Source organism: Thamnophis elegans, chromosome 6, assembly GCF_009769535.1.
Source record: "Thamnophis elegans isolate rThaEle1 chromosome 6, rThaEle1.pri, whole genome shotgun sequence".
Taxonomy (NCBI): domain Eukaryota; kingdom Metazoa; phylum Chordata; class Lepidosauria; order Squamata; family Colubridae; genus Thamnophis; species Thamnophis elegans.
The window spans coordinates 540,285-560,696 of NC_045546.1; the positions used below are offsets into that span (position 1 = coordinate 540,285).

Here is a 20,412-nt window from a genome sequence, read left to right on the forward strand (position 1 = left end):
GGGGAAGGCGGGAAAGGGACGCCCCCCCCCCCTGCTGCTTCTCCAAGACTGCGGCGCAGTCAGTCCGCGATAGCGCCACCTGCAGGGCACCTCCGGCAGCGCCCCGACCTCCTCCTCGCTGGACCGCTTTCTCTCGCCGCTGCCCGGACGGAGCCCCCCCCCTCCAAAACGCAGCCAAGACCCCGCCGGGGGGGGGGGGCCGCTGCACCCCAATTGCGTTTGAGCAGCCCTGAAAGCGGCTCCCCACCTTCAGGATGCGAAGGGCTCCCTTCAGGATCCCTCGGGCTGCCCAGCCCACAACTGCCCTCCTACTCACTCCGTGGCAGGCAGGGGCTCCAGACCAGGTCAAACAGGGGGACCCGCATAACACCCAGCAACGCGGAAACAGAAGAAGCCCACCCGAGGACCATGAACACCTACCAGGGCAGCGACCCAGAGCAGACAGTGGGAGGGGGCTGTAGTCGGGTGGGGGGGGATCCCTCCAGAGGGAGGGCTCCAGTATCAATCAGCAGGGGGCTGGAAGGGACTCTGGAGGTCTTCTAGTCCACCCCCTGCTCAAGCAAGAGACCCCCCAGGAGTCCCCCAGGTGAGGAGACTCTGGGGAAGGAGTCTGGGAAGGCCCCTCTGGGGGAGCTTCTGGGGCGGCCAGTCATCCTTGGAAGAAGTGGCCCCTCCAGGAACCCCGTCCTGGGCCACCCAGGGCTTGAAAGGAGCAGCCAGCACCTTCAATCACTCCTGGAGCCTCTTGGGAGCCAAGGCAGCTGTTGGCACAAGGAGCCAGGCCATCCCTGGCCTGATGGCTGCACTCTGGGTGGCTGTCAGGGTCAGCCCCACAGGCAGGGCAGGGCAGGGCTTGAAAGGCAGGCGTGGGCCTCATGAGCAGAGTCCCTCCAGACCAGAAATGGGGGCCACTGACATGGGGGTCCCTGATGCTCTCTGAGCTTGGCTGTTTCCCTCTATGATCAGTGCCGGAAGGGATTGGCAGAGGAGGAGGAGGAGGAGGAGAACGACTGTGGGGTCCTTGGGGCAGTTGGCTGTTTTCTTGCAGGCGTTTCATGACCCAACTAGGTAATAGCAGCAGTGCTGGAAAGGATGGGGGTTCAAGTACAAGTGACTTGCCCAGTCATGTTTTCTCCTTGGTGGCTCCTGGATGAGCTCCTGGGCGGGCGTTGGAGTTAAGCGATTAATGTCTGAAGCTCCTTTTCGGCCTTGGCCACGTCCTCCTCTCCCCAATTCCACGCCCGGGCTTGGCGTCCCCTCGCAGCCTCCGCAGTGGGCCTCTTCCCCGACTGCAGAAGCCCCTTCCAGGCCAGCAAAGATCCCTTGCGGACCAAGCGGCGCTGGGACACCCTGCGCCCTCCGCGCCCCCGCAGCGGCTCTCTTGCTCTGAGCGGACAGCGGTTCTTCGAAAGCCCCCGGGTGGTCCTCTCCCTCGCCCGGATCCAGAGCGGCGCTCCCCGCTCGGGCTTTGTCCCTGCTGGCCCCGGGGAAGCCGCTCCTCCAGCCCCAAAGTGAACCGAAGAGAGCTGGAAGGGACCTTGGAGGTCTTCTAGTCCAGCCCCTGCTCAAGCAGGAGAACCTCAACTATTCCACATCAGGGGCTGCTCCGTTTCTTCTTAAAAGCCTCCGGGGATGAAGCCCCCCAGCCCGTCCACGCACCGGAGGATCCCGCGCGTGTCTGGCAACCTCCACACGGGAGAGGCGAGGGGCGCGCGGGGCTTTCGAGCCCGGCTGGGGCGGGCGGGGCGGGCAGAGCCGGGCGGGGCGGGCCAGGTGAGCGGCGGGTGCGGCCAGGTGCGTTGCCGGCCGGCCTACCTGGCTCCGCCTCGCCCGCCTGGCTGGCTGGCTGAACTGCCGGAACTGGAGCGAGTCGGCGGTGCCTGATGGAGCCTCCGGTAGCTCCTGCCGCTGCCAGCCCGGTGAGTCCCGAGGGAGGGGGGTGGGGCGGGGGCCGCTCCGGCTCAGCCCGCCCTGAGCCTACCCAGCAGGGCGGTTGTGGGGGCAGCCCGGCGGCTCAGCCCTTCCTCCTGCAATGTTGGTTGCTGGGAGGGCCGGATCCCTTCCCTCTCCCCGGGGATCGGCATCCTTTGGCCCAGCCGCGGAGGGGCAGCGCAGCCCCCTGCCTGCCCGGAGGTGGGACGGGCTCCCAGTCGGGCGCTTGGCAGAGAAGAGCCGGGCTGGGCCCAACGCTGCTGGGAGGGGAGTCGCCCGGTGGGGTTGTGGTTAGGAGGAGCCGGTGGGCAGGTGGATCCCGGGACTTCAAGGGGACCCTCAGCGGTTGTGGGAATGGAAGCCCGCTGAGCAGGTTGCTCCGAGGGGCCCCGCTGGGAAAAGGGAGAAGGGGAAAGCGATTCCCTCCCTCTCCCCAACCTGGATTGGCCCCCAAACTCAAACTGGGGTGTCCAACTGCAGGAATCGCTCCCTGCACTGCCCAGCTCCTTTCTTAGGCAGCGGGTTGGACTAGAGGACCTCCAAGGTCCCTTCCAACTCTTATCCCGTCATTCCGGAGCTTTTAAAAAAGAGCAGAAAGGGCTGTTTTTCATCAGGTGTCCAGAACCGGGTCTCCCGCTTGGGAGGGCTCAGGCCAATGACCTTCCCAAGGTCACCAGGCAGGCGTGTCCCCCCCTGGGGGCAGAGCGCCTTTGCAGCCCTGGACGGCTCTACCTAATGCGGCCCAGAAGTTTGCAAAGATCTAACATTATTATGTGATTGATGTACATTTACTATGTTGTCTATTTTATATGTGTGGCCCAAGCCAATTCCTCTTCACGTGGACCCCCCCCCATTCCTCTTCACGTGCCCCCCCCCCCTGTCACAATCCCTGCATTTCCCTCCAGGGCTTCGTTTTTTCGCTTTTTCCCTGTTAAGGAAACGGAGGTCCAGAGCCCTTCGGCAGAGAGGGACCCCAGAGCAAAACTGGGAGCCACAGCCAAGGAACGGGATCCCGGGGGGGGGGCAGTTTGGGCCAGTGGGATCCGCAGGAGCAAGGGGGGATAGGGGGGTGTTGGGACCTAGTGCTTTATCCCGGCCTCGGCTGGTCTTGCAAGAGCCGCATTCAAAACCATCCCGGTGAAAATCCTCTCGGGAGGATCTTCTAGCTTTTAAAACACCTCCTCAACTTACGACCGCAGTTGAGGCCAAAATTGCTAAGCAAGAGAGTTGTTAAGTGAGTTTTGCCCCCTTCTGCAACCTTTCCTGCCACAGCTGCTAAGTGAATCATTGCATTTGTTAAATTAGTAACCCCGTTGTTAAGTGAATCCGCCTGCCCCACTGACTTTGCTTGTCAGAAGGTCACAAAAAGGGATCATGTGACCCCTCAGGACGCTGAAACCGTCATAAATGCGAGTCCATTGCCAAACGTGCTCCACCCCGATATCTTTGGGGAACCCTCTCTGCCCCCCAAAGCCCCTTCTGAGGCGCCCCCGATGGGCAGCCCTGTGGGGGGGGGGTTCCCGTGCTGTGGGGCTGAGAGAGGCGCAGGAGGGGAGCCCCAGAGAAAGGAGAGCCAGAGTTTTTGGAGTTCTCCGGACAGGTAGTCCTCAACTTACAACATTCATCTAGCGACCGTTCAAGATTACAAAGGGACTTACAACTGGTCCTCAACCTTATGACCGTCGCAGCTTCCCCACGGCCACGCGATCAAAATCCGAGTGTTTGGCAACTGGTGTGAATTTAAGACGGCTGCAGTGTCCGGGGGGGGGGGGCAGGGGGGGCACATGACACCTGTTGACGACCTTCCCAACAAGCAAAATCAATGGGGGGGGGAATCGGATTCGCTTAACAACCGTGTCCAAAAAGTGTCATAAAATAAAGCACGTCTCCCTTAACGGCGGGCTCGTTTACCAATGGAAATGCTGTTCCCAACTCTGGCCATAAGTCGAGGACTGCTGGACTTTACCCCACCTGCGATTTTTGTCCGTGTTTGGCCTCCGGCCGCTTCTGCCTCATCTGGCGGCCTCTGCCTGGAGGAAGCTGGCAAATGCCCAGCTGGCCCTTCGGAGGAAGCAGCCGTGGAAGGAAGGAAGGAAGGAAGGAAGGAAGGAAGGAAGGAAGGAAGGAAGGAAGGAAGGAAGGAAGGAGCCGCGTCCTTGGAGGTCTTCAGGGAAGACCGGGTGGAAAGTGGCAGGGGGTTGGACTAGAGGACCTCCCAGGCCCCTTCCAGCCCTAGGAGTTTAGAGCAGTGTTTCTCAACCTTGGTGACTTTAAGTCCTGTGGACTTCAATTCTGGGAGTTGAAGTCCACAGGACTTAAAGTCACCAAGGTTGAGAAACACTGGTTTAGAGGCGGGTTTTTTTCCTCTTGATGGCCACAAGGGGTCGTGCTTCCAATTCACACGTCTCCAAGTGGTCCTCGGCTTACAGCCATTCATTCAGGTACAGCAGCCCTGAAAAAAAGTGACTTGTGGCCGTTTCTCACCCTTATGACCATTGCAGCCTCTCCAGGGTCACATGATCAAAATGGAGACACTTGGCAACTGACTCATATTTATGACGGCCGTCGCTGTATCCCAGGGTCACATGATTCTGCAGGCAAAGTCAGTGGAGGAAGCCAGTTGCTAACTTAATAACTGCAGTGATTCGCTTAACAACTTTGGCAAGGAAGGTCGTAAAATGGGACAAAGCTGGCTTTTAACAACCGCCTCCCTCCTTCCAATCCTGTCTTCCGCTGCCCAAAACTTCAGCCACAGGAACGTTGGGCTCCGTAGCAATAGCAATAGCAGTTAGACTTATATACCGCTTCATAGGGCTTCCAGCCCTCTCTAAGCGGTTTACAGAGTCAGCATATCGCCCCCAACAACAATCCGGGTCCTCATTTTACCCACCTCGGAAGGATGGAAGGCTGAGTCAACCTTGAGCCGGTGAGATTTGAACAGCCGAACTGCAGAACTGCAGTCAGCTGAAGTAGCCTGCAGTGCTGCATTTAACCACTGCGCCACCTCGGCTCTGCGGTTGGAAGTTGAGGACTAGCTGTGCAGGGATTGCAGGAGGATCCCCTGGAGCCTTCCTCTCTCCCGCTGGTCAGGCAGGCCCAGCAGGTCAGGCAGGGAGGAGGCCAGGCTGGCCAACCTGAGCCAGGCAGGGCAGGGAAGCTCCAAAGGAAGCCTCGCCTGCAGGGCCTCCAGAGTTGGGGGGGGGGGGCCTGGCCGGCTCCTTCCGTTTTGGGAGACACCAAACCCTCAGCCAGATTGGTGCAGTGGGGGAGGCACCAGCACCAGCAACGCCCCTTAGGCTTATATGCCGCTTCACATGGCTCTCCAGCCCTCTCTGAGCCTCTCCCCCCCCCCCCGACGATCTGGGTCCTCATTTGACCCACCGCGGAAGGAGGGAAGGCTGAGTCAACCTGGAGCCTGGTGGGATTCGATCTGCCAAATTGCAGGCAGCAGAAGGAGCCTGCAGGACTGCACTCTAACCACTGGGCCACCGCTGCTCAGAATTTCTCTAGCCTGGTTGTAGTTCCTCCTTCGCTCCAAGCCAGCCGGGTGACCTTGGGCCGGTCCCTCCCCCTCAGCCCAAAGGAGGCGGCAAGGGTCAGCAGCCCCTCCTGAACGCCCGGCTCAGGAGATCCCCAGGGGTCTCTCCAACTCATCTCCCCCTCCCCTAAACCAGGCTTTCCCCACTGGAAGATGCCTGGATTCTAACTCCCAGAATTCCCCAGCCAGCCAAGGGCCCTTGTGTGCCTGACGCCCGCTGTCCTCTCTCTCTCTCCTTCGGCCGCAGGGCAGAGTCGCCCAGCTGAACGGGGCTGGCCTGGAGGCCAGCGTCCTGCCCCAGACGCAGCCCTCTTTCCTGGTGGTGGATGCCACAGCGGCCTCCGAGCCCCCCCAGCCGCGGGAGACGTGGGGAGGGAAGTACGAGTTCCTGCTCTCCTGCCTGGGATACTGCGTGGGGCTGGGGAACGTCTGGCGCTTCCCATATCTCTGCTATCGCAACGGAGGCGGTGAGTGGACGTCTCTCCTGCTCCCCTCCTTCCTTGGTGGCCTTAGCAGGGGCCCAAACGGCCACCATCCCTCTTCCGTCCCTCTCTCTCATTGTGCGTTAAAATCATCCTCCTCCTCCTCCTCCTCCTCCATCATGCGGGTCCTGGTTGCCCCCGAGGGGCTTTTTCCAAGAGGCAACTGGACTTTCTGGATTTTCTTTGAAGCTCTGAGCTGAAGAAGCTTCGGGAATTAGAAGCGAAACATCTTCAAAACCAGAAAATCCAGTTGCCTCTTGGGGGGGAAAAAGCGCCTTTGGGGGGAAACCCTCCCACTTTTTCATTTCTTTGCCGGCTGCTCTGAATTTGCCAAGCGAGCAGGTTGACGTTATCTTTTTCCTCTGAATGAACAGGGATGTAGAGCAGTGTTTCTCAACCTTGGCAACTTGAAGATGGGGAAGTGTCTAGGACAGTGTTTCTCAACCTTGGCAACTTGAAGATGGGGAAGTGTCTAGGACAGTGTTTCTCAACCTTGGCAACTTGAAGATGGGGAAGTGTCTAGGACAGTGTTTCTGAACCTTGGCAACTTGAAGATGTCCGGACTTCAACTCCCAGAATTCCCCAGCCAGCATTCGCATTCGGACATCTTCAAGTTGCCAAGGTTCAGAAACACTGATGTAGAGGGTTCCATTTCCCTTCGGTGGTCCTGCAGAGCTTCTGGCCTCCCTTCCGTTCCCTCCGGAGAGGCTGCAGCTCCAATTAGCGGCGTTTTGCCTGGAGCTTCGATGGTGGTGCTGGTTGTTCTGCTCCTGCCTCTCTTGTGGCCCCTGCAGGCCCCGAGCAGGTCTGTGAGCCAACAACCTCCTCCTCTCCTTCCTTCCCTTCCCAACAGCCAAACTCTTTCCTGAAGAGAAGCCAACAAGGGAGAATATTGGCAAACAGGGTTGAGTTTTGGGGTCCTTGATGCTCTCTGAGCTGGGTGGTTTTCTGGCAGACGTTTCATGACCCAACTAGGGAATGTCATCACTTCTAGGACTAGCGCTGGTGATGCCACCTAGCAATGAAACATGTTCAAGGAAACCGCCCGGCTCAGAGGGCACCAAGGACCCTCGTGGAGGGAGATTTCTGGTTCTTCAGAAGTTTGGGGTGGTGGTTGGCCGCCTTTCTCCTTAAGGCAGGGGGGTCCAAACTTAAGACTTGTGGACTTCAACTCCCAGAATTCCCCACCCAGCTAGGAATCCTGGGAGTTGAAGTCCACAAGCCTTCCAAGTTGCCAAGACCAGAGGTGGGATTCAGCACGTTCTGACCGGTTCTGGAGAACCAGTAGTGGAAATTTTGAATGGTTTGGAGAACCAGCAAATACCACTTCCGGCTGGCCCCAGAGTGGGGAGGGAATGGGGATTTTGCAGTATCCTTCCCCTGCCACGCCCACAAAGCCCCGCCCACAAAGCCCCACCCACAAAGCCCCGCCCCGCCCACAGAACCAGTAGGAAACAAATTTGAATCCCACCTCTGCTCCACCAAGTCCTTCAAAAGTCTTTTGTTCCTAACTTCCTGTTTCTGGGCTGGGCTCTGGCAACAAATTGTGTTGAGGGATGGCACAAACTGTGTACTCGGAAATGTGGCTTCATTTCACACCTTTATGTCTGTATCATTATCCTCCCCCCCCCACCCGGCCAGGTCCTGCTAGAGGGCCTCTTCAGCCAAATCGTGGACCCCCCCCCATCCCCGTGAAATGATGGGAAACCAGGGAAGGGATTCCATCCTCCAGGTTGGGGTTGGGCCAAGAGAGTCACGGTGACGCCATCTTGGTCCTGGTGGGTTGGCAGGTCCTCCCTCTGGGAACCTGGGTTTTGATCCCCCCCCCCCAGCTGCTTTCCTCAAGCCCTCGTGGCCACCAGCACCGGAAGGGCCCCTTCTGCCCCCAGGAAGCTCCTGAAGGGAGCGGGAGTCCATCCTCCAGGCCAGAGGGAGCAGGGGTCTCTAGGGCAGTGTTTCTCAACCTTGGCAACTTGAAGATGGGGAAGTGTCTAGGACAGTGTTTCTCAACCTTGGCCACTTGAAGATGTCCGGACGTCAACTCCCAGAATTCCCCAGCCAGCGAATGCTGGCTGGGGGATTCTGGGAGTTGACGTCCGGACATCTTCAAGTGGCCAAGGTTGAGAAACACTGCTCTAGGGGGCAGGAGGGGGGTCCTTGGTGCTCCCTGAGCTAGATTGTTGCAGACGTTTCATGACCCAGGCAGGTAACATCATCAGGGCTAGAAGGGGGGGGGGAAGCAGGATTGCTGGTGTTGCCTATTCAGCCCCACCCCCCTGTGCTGCGCTCTCTTCCTAGGGGTCTTCCTGATTCCCTACACCCTCATGCTGGTCTTCACGGGGCTGCCCCTCTTCCTGATGGAGCTCAGCCTTGGGCAATATGGGGCCACGGGGCCCATCAGTGTCTGGAGGTGCTGCCCCCTCTTGAAAGGTAAGCAGGGCCAGGAGCCCCCTCAGGCCACCTGGGGCATCCTGTGAGGGGGTGGGGGGGCAGACGGAGCCTGGAGAGGAAAGGGCCCCAAGGGCTCCCTTTAGGGTCCCTTCTCCTCCTGCCCTGGGGAGGAGCCTGTGCTGGGAGGGGTACTGGGACGCCCCCCAAACTCTGCTTCTCTCTCCTGCCTGTGGCGGAGCTCAGGGGCCCTTGGGCTGCTTTTGGGGGGGGGCTGGGGGGGCCCTTCTGCTGGGGCTGGAGAGAAGGGTCCTCCAATGGGAGAAGGGGAGGGGGGAAGGGAGCTGGTTGACGCCCTCCCCTCCCTGTGCAGGGATCGGGGTGGGGATGCTGGTGGTCTCCTCGCTGGTCTCCCTCTACTACAACGTCATCATCGCCTGGACCTTCTACTACCTGAGCATGTCCTTCCAGAGCCCCCTGCCCTGGTCCTGCCAGGCCCCACACAACCGGCCCCTCTGCCAGGCCCAGGTACCGGCTGGGAGGGAGGGAGGGAGGGCAGGCGGGGGGGGGGGCAGGGCGGCCTCTCTGGCCAAACGGAGCGGAGTAGCCGCTCGGAGGATCGGGGGGGGGGGGGAAGGGAGGGGGCTGGGCCTGTGTTGCCCCCCCCCCACGAGGGTCTCTTCTTGCCTTTCAGAACGGGACGGGGGGCAGCAGCCGCCCAGTCAGTGCCAGCGAGGTCTTCTGGAAGTGAGTCTGGGTGGTTGGGAGGGAGACACACCTGGGGCAGGTAGGCTCTCTCCCATGGGGGTGGGGGTCAGCCTGGGGAAGGAGGCACTGGGGCTTCTCCAACCTGCCAGCACCAGATCATGGGACACACAGACGGACGGACGGACGGACACGGACGCTGTGTGGCTGCTTTGTCAGCCAAGAAAGCGGCCAATATGGAGGGAGGTGGAACTGACCCTCCCCTCCATTCCCCCCCCCTCAAGGGACAGGCTGGGCCTCCCTAGCAAAACCCCTCCCGTTTCCTGGTTCCTGCCAGGGGGAGGGGGCTGTGGGGGTGGGGAGCCCACATTGTAAGGGCAGGGGGAGAGCTGCAGGCAGTCCTCGACTTACAACTATAACGGAGTCCGAAGCGTCTATTGCCGATAACTGAATTGTGTCCCATTTTATGGCCTTTCTGGCCACAGTTGCTAAGTGAATCACGGGGGTTTCTAAATTCATGACAAATTGAGTGTTCAGTGAATCGGACTCCTTCCCCCCCTTCGGCTTTGCTGGTCACGAAAGGGGATCAGGTGACCCCGGGGACTCCGCGACCGTCATAAACACGAGTCAGTTGCAAAACGTCTGAACTTTGATGTGCAGGCGTAAAAAACAGTCAGAGGTTTTCACGGCAACTTCAAGCGGTCGCTAAATCAACCGGTGTAAGTCGAGGACTTCCCGATGGGCGGGGGAGGGTCCCAGGGAGGAGGGGCTCCTTCCTGCCCATCAGCTGCCCCCTCCCCCTCTTCTGCTTCAGCCAGCGGGTGCTGGGCGTGGTGCACAGCTCCGGCCTGGGGGACCCCGGCCCCGTGAGGGAGCCCCTGGCGCTGTGCCTGCTGCTGGCCTGGGCACTCATCTTCCTCTGCACCCTGAAGGGCATCCGCACCTCGGGCAAGGTGAGTGCGCCTGGGATGGGGGGATGTTGGGGTGCTCTGGGCCACGGGGCCCATTCCCCGGGGGCAGCGTGGGGAGCCCCTCCTTGGCCTTCCCTGGGGGTGGGGGACCCAGCCGGGGTGCTTCTCCCTCTCAGCCGCCCGGCTGTCTCCCTGCCCAGATTGTCTACTTCACCGCCACCTTCCCCTACGTGGTCATCGTGGTCCTGATCATCCGGGGAGCCACGCTGGAGGGCTCCATCGAGGGCGTCCGGTTCTACCTCTCCGCAGACTGGAGCCGCCTGCAGAGCGCCCAGGTGGGACCCCGGGCAGCAGCCCCCTCCCCAGCCGTGTCTGTGTGTGTGGTTGGGGGAGAACCCAACCGATAAGATGGTTTCTTGCAAGGGGAAGGCCTGGGGTCTTAGGAGGCGGGATGGGGGGGCCTCAGCCGCAACTGAAAGGGTGGGCAGGGGGTCCTGCCTCCGTCCCCCTCCTGGGGAGGCTAATGGGGAGGGGGGCCAGACGGGGAGGAAGCCCCCTCCAGGGTGGATTTCCACCTTAGCTAAGCCACGGTCTCTTAACCAGGCCTGGTGGGACAAACACCCGAGACCCCCAAAGCCTCTCTTGGTCTAACCGTGGTTCAAAAGAGAGTATTTGTGGCTCAGGGTTAACGTCCTTGGTGCTCTCTGAGCTCGGCTGATCTTCTTGCAAACATTTCACGACCCAACTAGGGAACGGCATCAACACCACTGTCGTCATTAGCACTGATGACGTTCCCTAGTTGGGTCATGAAATGCTTCCAAGAAGATCAGCCGAGCTCCGAGCGCCAGGGACCCCACATAGTCCTCCCCCCTCCTCCTCTGTGCAACCCCCCCTCCCTCCTGGCACTGATGATGTTCCCTAGTTGGGCCATGAAACGCCTGCAAGAAACCCAGGAAGCTCGGAGGGCCCCGGGGGCCCCTCAGTTCCTGGGGAGGGTCTTTGCGTAGCTGAGCTCAGACGTTCCGGGGGCCAGAACGAGGCCTTTCTGCTGGCAACCCCTGGGCCTTACACCTTGTGGGGAGGCTTCTGGGGGCCCGGGGCTGGGAAACGGGGCTGCCAGATGAGGAGGTGGGGGCCCCCCGGGGGAGAAGGCGGCCCCAGAACCTCTCTCTCCCCCTCCCTGGAGAAGGTGTGGAGTGACGCAGCCTCGCAGATCTTCTACTCGCTGGGCATCGGCTTCGGGGGGCTCCTCTCCATGGCTTCCTACAACAGGTTTGACAACAACGTCATCAGGTGAGGCCTCTGGAGGGCCCCCTCCCCCCCCCGCCGGCTCCTTGGCTGAAACCAGGCTGCGTCCAGGTCAGCCCCCCCGGGGGAAAAGGAGGGGCTTTGGGGGGGGGGTCTCCACCCCCACTTTCTGCGGTGGAAAACCTCTGGGGGGCAGGAGGGACGCAGCTGTGGGGCCCCCCAAAGGAACCCAATGCAGCCCAGAGGGCGCCTGGCCGCCTCCTTGTCCAGCCCCACGAATGCCCCCCTCCCCTCTGCCCCCAGGGACACGCTGGTGATTGGCATCGGGAATTGCTGCACCAGCTTCTTCGCCGGCTTCGCCATTTTCTCCGTCCTGGGGCACATGGCCTGGCGCGAGAAGGTCTCGGTCGACAGGGTGGCCGACTCAGGTAGGGGGCCTGCGGGGGGAGCCCCTTTGGCCGGGTGGGCTCTCGGAGGCTCTGAGACCCCCAGGGATGCCTTGGGGCCCTTCCCTTCCCCCCCCCAGGTGGGCTCCCTGTGGAGGGGGAGAAGGGGGGCTGGGCGGAGGAGAGCCCCACAGCCCCCCCTTCACACCTCCTCTCCGTCTTCCGGCTCCCTTTTGCCTGCCTGCCTGCTCAGTTTGGCCAAGGCAGACGGGGGAAGGGTGGGTGGGTGGGGGGCTTTGAGTGACCCCTGGCTCTTTCCTCAGGACCCGGCCTGGCTTTCGTGGCCTACCCGGAGGCCCTGGCCCTGCTGCCCTGCTCCTCCTTCTGGTCCATCCTCTTCTTCCTCATGCTCCTCACCCTGGGGGTGGACACGCTGGTGAGTCCCCGCTGACCGGGGGGGGGGGCTTTTTTGCAAGGGAGGGGGGAGGTAGGAGCCCCCCACCAAGAGCAGCAGCAGCTTCTGCCGCAACCGGACCCAACTGGTCCCTTCAGGCCTGTTGCAGTTCCCACTGAGCACATCTGGGGAAGGGTCCTGAAGAAAACATCTGGCCCTCTGGGGTGGTTATTAAGGCAATGGAGCTTCTTGGTTTCCTTCCTTCCTTCCTTCCTTCCCTCTTTCCTTCCTTCCTTCCTTCCTTCCTTCCTTCCCTTTTTCCTTCCTTCCTTCCTTCTTTCCTTCCTTCCTTCCCTCTTTCCTTCCTTCCTTCCTTCCTTCCTTCCCTCTTTCCTTCCTTCCTTCCCTTTTTCCTTCCTTCCTTCCCTTTTTCCTTCCTTCTTTCCTTCCCTTTCTGTCTTTTTTTCTCTTTCCTTTTTCTCTCTCTCCCTCCCTCCCTCCCATTCTTTCCTTTTTCACTCCCTTCCATTCTTGCAACCGAGGGACCTCTTTCAGGGTCGGCCACGGGGAAGCTGTCCTGTGGGAGAAGCCAGCTTAAATAACTGAGACCCCAAAGTCATCCCCCCCCCCCGTTTTGGGTGGAACCCGGAGGGGCTGCTTCCTTCTCCTCCGGCCTTCCCATCGGCCCCTCCTTCTGCTCCCTCCAGGGGCTCAGAGCGGGCTGACCGTCCCCCGGGGAGGGGGGTGGGGGGCCTCAGGACTTGGGGACGGGGGGGCTGCGCTTCGCCTTCCAAGCCACTCATGCTCTCCTGCCTGCCTGCCAGTTTGGGAACATGGAGGGCATCACCCGGGCAGTGATGGACGAGTTCCCGTCCCTGCGCAGCTGGCAGCCCAAACTCCTGTTCCTGGGGGGCCTCTGCCTGGCCTTCTACCTGCTGGGCCTCCTCCTCATCACCCAGGTGAGAGCGTCTGTCCGTCTGTCTGTCTAAGCCCCCCCCCGTCTTTCCCCCGTTCTCATCATCCCATCGTGACTTCCTGTGTTGGGTGGGGAAGACCCTCTGACTTATTACAGCTAGTCCTCGGCTTACAACAGTTCATTTAGTGACCGTTCGAAGTCAGGGCGGCAGCTTAAAAGGTGACAACAGGACCCTTTTTCACACTTAACGACCGTTGCATCGCCAAAGCCACCTGATCAAAATTTTAGGCGCTTGCCAATGGACTCGTATTTATGACGGTCATTGCCCCCGGGTCACGCGATCCCTTTTTGCGACCTTCTGACCGGCAAAGTCGATGGGGGAAGCCGGATTCCCTGAACGACCGGGTGACGGGCTTAACCACTGCAGTAATTCACTTAACGACTGTGGCAAGAAAGGTCATAAAACGGGGCAATACGAACCGAACAACCGTCTCACTTAGCAACAGAAGCTCTGGGCTCAATTATGGTCAGAAGTCAAGGACTACCCGTACCGTAATCCAAGATGCCTCGTCTGTCCCTGCCACGGAGGCGCTGAAAGAGGGTTGGGGGTTCGCTCCCTTGTGGGATCCCGGTTTCTCCCTTGGCGGGTGGCCTAAACCGGGCGACCACCTCAAGCCGCCATTGGCCAGAGCCCCCCGAACGGACGGGGTTTGTTCCCTCAATGGAGACGCCAGATTTGGATGCTCCGTCTTGCAACCGGTCTTGTACTGACCGAGCACAGCATTAGGGGTTACGTAGTTCTGGTCAGGCGGCTGATGGGTCCTTTGGGAAGCCTCCTGTGCTCTGCGGGGATCCCAGGAGGGGAGGCTTTGGGGACCCCTGCGAACCTGCTCAGGCGGAAGTCCGGCCTCTGAATTGGGGAGACGCCCCCAGGAGAGGAGGCCCAGGCCGGTTCTGCCCAGTTTGGTGCCAGGCGTTTGCGTCTTTCCTCTTGCAGGGTGGCATCTTCTGGTTCACCCTCATCGACGCCTACAGCACCAGCTTCGGCCTCATCATCGTGGCTCTCTTCATGTGCCTTGGGGTTGCCTTCTTCTACGGTGAGCCCCTGCGGGGAGAGCGGGCTGTGCCAGGCAGGCAGGGGCTTCCTAGGGAGGGTCTCCTCCTGTGGGGCTGCCTGGCAGGGGGGCGCCGTAGCCGTCCATAGCAGAAGTGGTTTGTTCCTGGGCCTTGGTCGGCTCAGGCTGCCCTTCCTCCATTCACCCCATCAAGCCTGGTTGAAGTGGGGGGCCCTGGGGGCTCCCTGAGCTGGGTGGTTCTCTTGGAGACGTTTCGTGACCCAACTAGGGAAGAGCATCAGTGCTGGAAGAGTGGAGGAGGAGGAGGAGGACTATGGGATCAGTGGTGCTCTCTAAGGCAGTGTTTCTCAACCTTGGCCACTTGAAGATGTCCGGACTTCAACTCCCAGAATTCCCCAGCCAGCGAATGAACCTCTAGTGCAGTGTTTCTCAACCTTGTCAACTTGAAGATGGGGAAGTGTCTAGGACAGTGTTTCTCAACCTTGTCAACGGGAAGATGTCTGGACTTCAACTCCCAGTTGAAGTCCAGACATCTTCAAGTCGCCAAGGTTGAGAAACACTGCTCTAAGCTAGGTTGCAGACATTTCATTACCCAGCTGGGTAATATCATCAGTGCTGCAAGGGAGGGGTTTGTCCTTTCTCTCCCCCCCCCCCCCACTTTTAACTAAAATGCAAAGCACCACCCCTTTAAGGCCAGGTTTCCCAACCTTCCCATCAGTGGTGGAATTCAAATGGTTTTACTACCAGGTTTAATGGGCGTGGCTCGGTGGACGTGGCAGGGGGGAAATCCCCCTTCCCTCCCCACTCTCGGGGGCCAACCAGGGGTGGCATTTGCCGGTTCTCCAAACTACTCAAAATTTCCACTACCGGTTCTCCAGAACCTGCTGGATTTCACCCCTGAAATTTGCATCCAATCTGTGGGCCTCAAACTCCCAGAATTCCCCAGCCGGCCACGAATGATAAAGTTGGAAGGAGGATCACCTGCGCCAGTATTTCTAAACCTTGGCATCTTTTAACGTGTGTGGACTTCAACTCCCAGAATCCCTGGCTGGGGAATTCTGGGAGTTGAAGTTGCCAGAGTTGGGAAAGTCTGCTCGAGCGTCTGCTAGGCTGCTTCCTAAATTCCCCTGGACGGACCCAGCCTGGTTTCAGGAAGCACGGAAGGCGCCCTTCGCTTCCTCTTCCAGGCGCTTCATCCCCACAGCCGTGTGCGCCAACCGCTTCTCGTCCTGCAGGGGTGAACCAGTTTTGCCAGGACATCGTCGACATGATCCGTCAGTGCCCGCCCTGGTGCAGCCGCCTGGTGCCCTACTTCAGGACCTGCTGGGTCATCGTCACCCCGGCGACGTTGCTGGTAGGCCAGGCGGGGGCTCTGCGGCTTCCCTGCCCCCGCAGCTCTTGTGGGGAAGAGCCATGGGGAGGCCCCCCCGCCCTCCGCCCATCCTTCTCCGCTCTGCTCCCTTCACAGTTCATCCTCTTCTACACCTTCCTGGACCTCTCGAGCACCAGCCTGCAGTACGGAGCCTACCGGTTCCCGCCCTGGGGCCAGGCGCTGGGCGTCTGCATGGGGCTGCTGAGCTGCATTCAGATTCCGCTCTGGGCCGGCATCGCCCTATTCAAGGAGTCCGGGACGCTGGCTGCCGTGAGTCGGGGAAGGAGAGCCCGGTGGGTGGCGGGAAGGGAAGACCTCCCATCTCACCCGCGGGGCAGGGGAGGAGCCGAGTAGGGCAGGGCTCCGGGTGTGCCCATCCTGTGCCGCAGCCGAGGACCCCAAGAGGAAGCCTTGCTGCAAAAGGAGCTTTCGGGACCCTGCTGGCGCGCGTCACCGTTGCTCTTGTGGCCTCAGCAGCCCACATCCTCTGCAATGCAGGCCTACCTTGCAGGGCTGTTAAGAGGAGGTCCACATTCTCTGCTCCCCACAGACTGCCTTCAAAGTGGCAGGCTTGTGTCTTTTCCGGGTGCTTCGGTCTGGGGTGAGCAGCTGAATCCCCCCCTGCAGGCAGAATTCTCTTTGGTCCTCAGGGCGGCATCCGGGGGACGGCAAGAGCCCCTCAGTGTAGCGTTGCCGACACCCCCTCTGGGGACCTTGGGCCGGAGGGGGGAGAAGGTCGGTCATAAAATGGATCAAGCTTCCAGGAAGCGGACACGCTGTCCGGGCTGTGTGGGGCAGCCCTTGGGGAGCCCCAGGCCCTCTTGCCTCTCCCTGGGGCTTTTCCCGGCAGTTGGAGCCGTGTCCAAAGCCCCCCGTTGTCTCTTCGCAGCGCTTCAGGAAAGCCATCCGTCCCCTGAGTTCCTGGCGTTCGGCCAGCTGCCGGGAGCTGCCCCCCCAGGTCATCGACGTTCCCTACACCGTCAACTTGACAGATAGCGACTTCACGGGAGGCTGGCAGCTGCCGGATCACAGCGAGGCCTGATGCTGCGGCCAACGCAGGAGGAGGCACCTGTGCCAGTCCCCTTACGGCTTGGACCCCACCAGCCACTTCTTTGCGGTCAAAGGCCGGCTGCAGGAGAGACGCTGCTGGGGGGCCCATGCCCTCCGCCCCCAAGCAGCCCCCACCGCTCCATTCCCCACTCAGACCGCGACTCCTGGCTCCAGAGGCCTTTCTGCCAAATCAGAGGCCGGTCTCCCCTGGCGCTTTGCTGCCCCGTGGCACCCCCCCCCCTCGCCCACCCCCCAGGGGGATGGGAAGTCCTCGACTTACAACCACAATGGAGGCCAAAGAAGCTACTGCTAAGCAAGGCAGATGTGAGTTTTTTACGACCTGTTTACAACCTTTACTGATCAATTGTTAAGTGAATCACAAGAGTTAGTAAGCCGGACGTTAAGTGAATCCAGCTTCCTCGTCGACTTTGCTTGTTAGAAGGCTGCAAAAGGGGATCACGAGACCCCCTCAAGTGCCTCATAAATACAGACATTGCCCAAATTCTGATCAGGTGACAGTGGAGGAGGCTGCGTCTGCCCTAAGCGGCCATAAGTCCCTTTTTTTCAGTGCTGTTGAAACTTTGCCGTAAGTCGAGGACTGCGCTCTCCCCCCATTCGGCTCCTCTGGGGCCTCCTTCCCACCTGGGCCGACTCAGCCTTCTGCGCTGCCACTCTCTCTCAGGTAAGACACAGCGGCCACATCTGCCTGCTGCCCACAGCCGAGTTGCAGAAGGACGGAGGACGGGAATCTCCACGGACAACGGGCACTTTGGAGTGACCCCCCCCGATGGACATACCCCCCCCCCGATGGACATAACCCCGCCCCCCGGTGTTTTTCTGACTGCTCTCCTTACTCCCTGTGCCTCCACCCCGGCTGCACGAAGACGCCACACGCTCTTGCCCCGTGTGCCCTCCCTCCTCCCCAGCCATGGGGGGGGGCATGGTAGAGCACCCCCCCTTTGTAAAGGCCGATGGGGAGAACCCCAAACTCAAAGTCCGAGCGTTTTTAGAGGCCCTTCTGGAAACCAGACAAATAAACCCCGTTGCCTGCATGGGAAGGGCAGGAGCCGCTGCGTGTTGCCTCCCCAGGGGGTCTTTGGCGTGGAACATTCTCCCGGCGAGTGGCGGAGAGTTCCGCCGGCTGAGGAGGCAGGAGCCTGGCCTAGGAAAACATCCGGGGCCCTTCAGAGAAAGGAAAGGCCTTCTCCTCGTAGGGGATCCAGGCTGACCCGGGGGGAGGGGGGGGGGCAACAGCGCTTCTGCCGTCCCAGAAGGAGACCACGCGGCCAGCCTTAGTAAAATAGGCTACATGCTTTATTGGATTCAAAACAGTTTTAGGGAAAGCAGCCGTTCCGGCCCAGGGAGCTGCCCCCCCTCCTGCCTTCCTCCTTGCCCTGAGACCCAGAGGGAGAGGGGGGCTCCCGGGGGGCTCCGCCTCGGGCCGGTCCAGGATGCAGCCGGGAGCCCCAGACGTTGCCATCCTCTCCTCGGCTGCCCCGAGCGGCCCCAGGGGCCCCGCAGCTTTGGTTCCGCTCCCGAGGGAAGGCCGCGGTCCAGGGGGGCCTGTGGGGGGTTGCCCTGCTCCGGCCACACGGAGGGCAGCAGCGGCAGAAGGGGGGCAGCGGGTACAAGCCATGCGCAGCCAAGCAGGGCCCTCTGGCCCCAGGAGGCCCCCCAGGCGAGAGGGTCTCTGTGCCCCCCAGGCGTTCCGGCGAAGGGCAGCCACGGGCGGTCCTTCCGTCTCCTCCGGCTACTTCCGGGGCTTCTTGAAGATCTTCAGCGGGAATTTCTTCTTGCCGGCGCCTGAGTCCGTCTCCTCGCCGGTGGAGCCGCTGTCCTCCTCGCCCTTCTTGGCCGCCAGGTGCGGGATGCGGCTGTTGGCCTTGCCGGAGAGGAGGGAGAGGCCGGTGCGGCCGTTGGCAGATGGCGAGGGGGTGTCGGGCTCGGTGGAGCTGGGGCTGTGTGACCGAGAGGAGTCCCCCGAACGGGCCCCCACCGACCCCAGCTCCCCCAGGCTGGCCGCCTTCTCCAGCCCCCCGTGGTGGTTGGCCCGGGGCACCTTCGTCATCGTCAGCGGGCTCTCCGACTCCGGGGGCTCCGTCTGGGAGGACTGCTCCTCTGCCGCTTTGCTCAGCAGGGCGGGGCGCAGCTTGGGCATGGAAAGGGCCGCCCGCGGGAGCTCGCTCAGGTGCGGGATGGAGGAGTCCGAGTCTGAGCGGGCCAAATCCCTGGAGAGGGGGAGGGGAGAAGACATGAGCCTGGAAGGACTCGAACCCACGCCCCAACCCGCACTGAGTGGCACACAAAAGCAGCCGCCTTCCAATGCCCCCTCCCCAATTCCTTCACGGACTGAAGCAGTTTTCCTCCAGGCCCCCTCAAAGGCAGCCCCCACCCACAAGGAGAGGGCTGGCTCCCTTTCTCCCACCCGGGTGGAATCGGAATCCCACCAGGGCAGTCCTGGGGGAGGGGTCTCTGGATGGGAGGGGCCTTTGCCTCTTCCAAAGGGGGCGGGGAGTGCATCTGCCTGCAGACGGATGGCAGAGAACGCGGCAGCCCTTTGCGTCCCCCTGGGGACCTCCCCCCCTTGATGGAGGGGCTGCTGCAGACGCTCTGGAAGGCTCTCACTCCCAGACAGAGAGCGCTGGGGGGGGAGGCATATAAATGCTGTCCTTCCAGGCAGCCCCCCCAGGCGAGTGGCCAAACACAGCAGAGACGTCAACCGGGGACACCAGCCGTCCGCAGCCCGCTGGGCACAGCACACGCAGGCACCCTCCACCCCAGCTGTCGGTGCAGTTAGTGGGCTTGGCGGGAAGTCACAGCAGGCACCACACCACACCGCGTGCAGCGTCTGCCGGCAGGGTTAGGCGAGGAGCACGTGCCGAGTCCGAGCGGACAGGACGGTACCCCGAGCTCTCCGTCTGGCCGTGTGTCCCCGAGGTGACGTCGGGAGGGGGCAGGTTGGCCGGGGCATCCATCTGCAGGATGTAGGAGGAGGAGCTGTGGTGGTAGAGGATGGGCATCCCGTGGCAGGTGGGAGCAGAGGGCGCTCCGTGGCCGGCCGAGGAGGAGGAGGAGGAGGAGGAGAACGGCGGAGCTGCTGAGACGTCGAGGCTGCTGCCGCCACTGAGGCTGGGCATTCGGCGCAGAGTCACCCTGCCAGGCAGGTAATGCACCAGCGGTCCCGACTCCCCCTGGCAGGAGGCCTGCTGGTGACTCTCTACCAACCTCTGCGATCCCAAGGAATGCTGGGGGTCCACCAGGCGCTGGCGAACGATCCTGCTCGGGAAGGTGGGAGCTGGCGGGAGAGGAGGGAAAAAGGGCCGGTTAGGGAGAAAGAGGCTGCACCGGACGGTGCCCATCCAGGGGACGCCTCCCTCCATCCCTGCCTTGCCTGGAGGGAGGGCGAGGCTGGGGGGGGGCATCCTGCTTTCCCCCTAGCCCCTCCCTCTCTCTCCTCCCTCTCCCTGTGACGCAACCAGCCAAGGGGAAGGAGGAGGTGAGTTTTTCTCCAGTCTGGCCGAAGCACACAAGACAGTGCGGCTGCCCCCCACCCGCTGGCCCCAGCCCCACGGTGCCCAGGGAGGTGCCCAGGCTGCTGGTTTTGCCCAAGGGGGCATGTGCAAAAGGAACACGGGGGTTTACCCGGTGCGGAAAAGACGGGAGGAAGCGAAGAAGCAGGAAGCAGCCCCAGCCCTCCCCCCTTCAGAGCGCCCCTCCCAGCGCCTGTCTCGGGGGAGCCCTCCTGCCCCCCTTCCTGGAGAGGGGACATTGTGCTGGCCAGGAGGGTCTCTTGAAGGGGGCCCATCTGGTGGGACTGAGAAGAAGGGCCTTCTCCGTGGGGGCTCCTTCCCTGCAGAGATTTTAAGACCGGCCCCCATCCTGCCCCCTCCCACACGGCACGGAGAACCTGCTTCTGCCAGCGGGCCTGGGGACCCCCGAGTGGGGCATTCTGGGAGTTGAAGTCTGGAAGCCTTAAGGGGCAGAGAGGCCTGCTCTGAAGGCAAGGCGTGACCC

At 61.5% G+C, this 20,412-nt stretch overlaps 2 protein-coding genes across 3 annotated transcripts in view; one reads left to right on the plus strand and one right to left on the minus strand.

The window, feature by feature from the left end:
* Positions 1-408: 408 nt before the first annotated feature.
* Positions 409-16,390, plus strand: LOC116510204 (sodium-dependent proline transporter-like). Its single transcript, XM_032219675.1, has 15 exons — positions 409-444; positions 5,718-5,937; positions 8,251-8,382; positions 8,714-8,868; positions 9,035-9,087; positions 9,860-9,998; positions 10,157-10,291; positions 11,146-11,249; positions 11,508-11,632; positions 11,914-12,026; positions 12,809-12,943; positions 13,898-13,997; positions 15,212-15,330; positions 15,445-15,618; positions 16,238-16,390. The coding sequence occupies exons 1-15, from the start codon at positions 409-411 to the stop codon at positions 16,388-16,390; spliced, it is 1,893 nt and encodes a 630-aa protein (XP_032075566.1).
* A 1,668-nt stretch (positions 16,391-18,058) lies between these two features.
* Positions 18,059-20,412, minus strand: part of STIM1 (stromal interaction molecule 1) — a 62,719-nt gene continuing 60,365 nt past the window's right edge. For both annotated transcript variants that reach the window (XM_032219156.1, XM_032219157.1), the window contains 2 exons: positions 19,624-19,693; positions 18,059-18,626 (listed from right to left, as the gene is read on the minus strand). In XM_032219156.1, the coding sequence (XP_032075047.1) occupies positions 18,149-18,626; positions 19,624-19,693 (548 nt within the window). In that variant the 3' untranslated portion in view covers positions 18,059-18,148. The remainder of the gene's footprint in view (positions 18,627-19,623; positions 19,694-20,412) is intronic.